We start from the raw sequence: 3,856 nt of genomic DNA, 5'->3' as shown, positions 1-3,856 counted from the left end.
AGCAAAGGGTCTGAATACTTAGGACCATGTGATATTTCAGTTTTTCTTTTTTAATAAATCTGCAAAAATGTCAACAATTCTGTGTTTTTCTGTCAATATGGGGTGCTGTGTGTACATTAATGAGGAAAAAAAATTAACAAATGATTTTAGCAAATGGCTGCAATATAACAAAGAGTGAAAAATTTAAGGGGGTCTGAATACTTTCCGTACCCACTGTATATATATATATAATTTTTGCATAATATTTTTGCTGTGGTCTCAAGAATTGTTCCGTTTTACTGATTTTAATGGGTCTCATCAACAGATGTTTTGGTGTGGTGATAAAGCTAACAGGGTTCAAGTAAAGTTTTAGTACAAACTCTCCCAAACGACTGAACAAAAGGTGTTTTTATTGGGCGGTTGTTTAAAGTGTGGTTCTGATTGGCCGGCGTCCAGCGTCAGCATTAGCACTGAGAGCCACTTGAGCAGCGTGAAAAAGTGTCTCTATATCAATAACAGACAGAACAATGAGAGACAGAGAGACAAAGACAGACACAAAGACTCATGAGTGATGATCCTGAGACCTGCTCCATTATGAGCACGCAAGACAGAGAGACACAGAGAGAGAGAGAGAGAGAGAGAGAGAGAGAGAGAGAGAGAGAGAGAGAGAGAGAGAGAGAGAGAGAGAGAGAGAGAGAGAGAGAGAGAGAGAGAGAGAGAGAGAGAGAGAGAGAGAGAGAGAGAGAGAGAGAGAGAGAGAGAGATTAATGCGCTGTAATCCACCCATCTGTATTACATCGGAGCTGAGTGTTATTAATGACACACATAGTTCTCTAATGAATGCAGACGCACCCTCATCTGTCACACACAAACCTAAACTCGGCCACCTGAATTAAACCCAGCAGAACTACACAAAAACATTACATGAACAATAGAAATGCATATATATGTTCAATGATTCAGTCCCACCAGTTCCCCAGGAGTTTGCAAAGCATTCAGTAAGACTTAAGAAAACAAGAAAAACATTACTAATATTAATGTGTTAAACAATATTCCTAATTATGTTGTTAAAATCATCAATGAAACGGTTTATAATCCATTTGACATTATATTAACAAAAACAACATTACTAACAGTACTATTTGGAACAATATGGCTAATTTTGTTGTAAAAATCAACAAACACTATTCACAGCGCATTTGACAATATATTAACACAATGTAAAAAATTGTTTTTTTTAAGTTGTAAATAAAATAGGTAATTGGAGTATGTTTTACAAGAAAATACTATTTCAGTCTTTCTATTTAAAATTTCATGTTTAATTCAGTGTGTTGTGTGCCATTTCTTTGTACTTAATTGTAAAATTTACTAGCAATTTCTGAGTGAAATTTTTGCACACCAAATGCTTGTGTTGTCACACACACTGGGAGCGCAGGAACGAGCGAAGAGACGAGGAATAAAGCAAATTAATAGGGTTTTAATGATGGCACGCTGGGGATCACAGGACGGGAGACATCAGGTAAACCAAATAACACTTAACAGCAGTCAGAGAACTAGAAACTGAGAACACTTTAAATACACAGACACCAATGGGACACTGGTAAATGAACTAATTAATCAAAACACAGCTGGAGACAAATACACACAATGAGGACAGGAACAGGAAGGACCAAATAAGGGCAAGGAAGGCACATGAGGAGCAAAACACACACAAAACACAGACCAGAGACTGACATAACTCCCCCCTCCCGGAAGGCGCGTCCCGCGCCGTACAACATCCAATGGGGAGGGGGGCTGGGCACTCTGGAGGCCTCTAGGAGTAGGGTTAACAGACGGAAGGCCTCCGGGCGGCGCCCATTCCGGGATCCATGGCGGATCTGGCAGCTCTGGGTGCCATGGCGGATCAGGGGACTCCGGAGGCCATGGCAAAGCAGCCTCCGAGGCTGCAACCCCAGCCCACCCCCCGGCCTCTACGGCTGGAGCCCTACTGCCCCTGCCCCAAAAAAATACTTGGGGAAGATTTCAGGCTCCGATGCCAACTGGATCCACTGGAACTGGGAACGGCACTACTGGCCGAAACTGGGGAATTGGATCCCTTGGAACTGGGAACGGCACTCCTGGCCGTGACTAAGGAACTGGATCCACTGAAACGGCACTCCTTGCCGAAACTGGGGAACTGAATCCACTGGAACTGGGAACGGCACTACTGGACGAAACTGGGGAATTGGATCCCTTGGAACTGGGAACGGCACTCCTGGCCGTGACTAAGGATCTGGATCCTCTGGAACTAGGAACAGCACTCCTTGCCGTCACTAAGGATCTGGATCCTCTGGAACTAGGAATGGCACTCCTGGCCGTTGTGTGTACTCCTCGCACTGGAGCGAGCTCTTGGGCCGACACTGGAGCGAGCTCCGGGGCTGGCAGGCTTGACTGAAGAACCGGCATAGCCGGCGGGCTGGAGAGAGCCTTGGCCGGCGGGCTTGACATCGGCGCAGCCGGCGAGCTTATCTTCGGAGCGGCCGGCGGGTTTGTCTTCTGAGTGGCCGGCAGGCTTAAGTAAATCAAAAGGGTTTTAATGATGGCACGCTGGGGATCACAGGACAGGAGACATCAGGTAAACCAAATGACACTTAACAGCAGACAGAGAATTAGGAACTGAGAACACTTTAATACACAGACACCAATGGGACACACCTGGGAGCAAATGAACTAATTCATCAAAACACAGCTGGAGACGAATACACACAATGAGGACAGGAACAGGAAGGACCAAATAAGGGCAAGGAAGGCACATGAGGAGCAAAACACACACAAAACAGTTGTGAGATGACATGTGAGTCTGACGTGTATTAATAAAAAAACAACATTAATAATATTAATATTTGGAACGATATTGCTAATTCTGTTGTTAAAGTCAACAATGAAACGCTGTTAGCAAGCCATTTGCCATTATATTAATATTAACAAAAAATAACATTCATAATATTAATATTTGGAAAAATGTTGACAATTATGTTGTTAAATTCAACAATGAGACTGTTTGCAACCTACTTGATATATTAATATTGACAAAAAATAATATTACTAATATTAATATTTGGAACAACATAATGATAGTTATGTTGTTAAATAAATTAAACTATGAAAAATTGCTCACAACCCATTTGACGTTATATTAATACCCTGTAATTTTTTTTTTAAGTTGTACATAAAACAGAATATTGGAGTATGTTTTACAAGAAAATACTCTTTCAGTGTTTCTACTCTAAAATTTAATGTTTAATTCAGTGTGTTGTGTGCCATTTCTTTGTAATTAATTGTGAAATTTACTAGTAATTTCTGAGTGATTTTTTTGTACACCAAATGTTTTTAGTTTATTAATAAAAAACAACATTAATAATAATAATTTTTGGAAAAATAGTAATAATTATGCTGTTAAATTCAACAATGAAAAACTCATTCAACACCAAAAAGTCCTCGTCAGACTGTATTTTATCTATCACAAACTGATTTAATTGTGAGAAGTGCGCGTTTTGATAAAGTAAGAAGGATTTGTGGAGAGCAAGATAAATTTGGATAACATTTTTCACTGATGAAAAATTACGAATGATGAATTTATTTTAGACCTCTTAAATCAATTTTTTTTTATCATTTTCAAATTTTTAAATTCCTTGTTTTATTGTTGTGATTATTTTTTTCTTTTCTTTTATGTAAAGCACTTTGAATTACCATTGTGTATGAAATGTGATATATAAATAAACTTGCCTTGCCTTGCCTTGATGAACTCTTTACATTAAAAGCAGTAAAAAATTACAAGCTTGATTTCATGTTGACTATTTAGCGCCCAAACTCTGGAATAACCTACCTAACATTGTTC

General features: G+C 39.5%; 1 protein-coding gene across 1 annotated transcript in view; it reads right to left on the bottom strand.

The window, feature by feature from the left end:
• Window positions 1-2,106: 2,106 nt before the first annotated feature.
• LOC107676118 (uncharacterized) overlaps window positions 2,107-3,856 on the bottom strand; it is a 9,603-nt gene continuing 7,853 nt past the window's right edge. Inside the window, exon 9 of the mRNA XM_016470640.1 lies at window positions 2,107-2,565. Coding sequence (XP_016326126.1) covers window positions 2,107-2,565 — 459 coding nt within the window. The remainder of the gene's footprint in view (window positions 2,566-3,856) is intronic.

The sequence above is a fragment of the Sinocyclocheilus anshuiensis genome, unplaced genomic scaffold, assembly GCF_001515605.1.
Source record: "Sinocyclocheilus anshuiensis isolate Anshui unplaced genomic scaffold, SAMN03320099.WGS_v1.1 scaffold2410, whole genome shotgun sequence".
NCBI lineage: Eukaryota > Metazoa > Chordata > Actinopteri > Cypriniformes > Cyprinidae > Sinocyclocheilus > Sinocyclocheilus anshuiensis.
The sequence above is the reverse complement of the archived record's forward strand: the minus strand, read 5'-3'. Positions and strand labels throughout refer to the sequence as shown.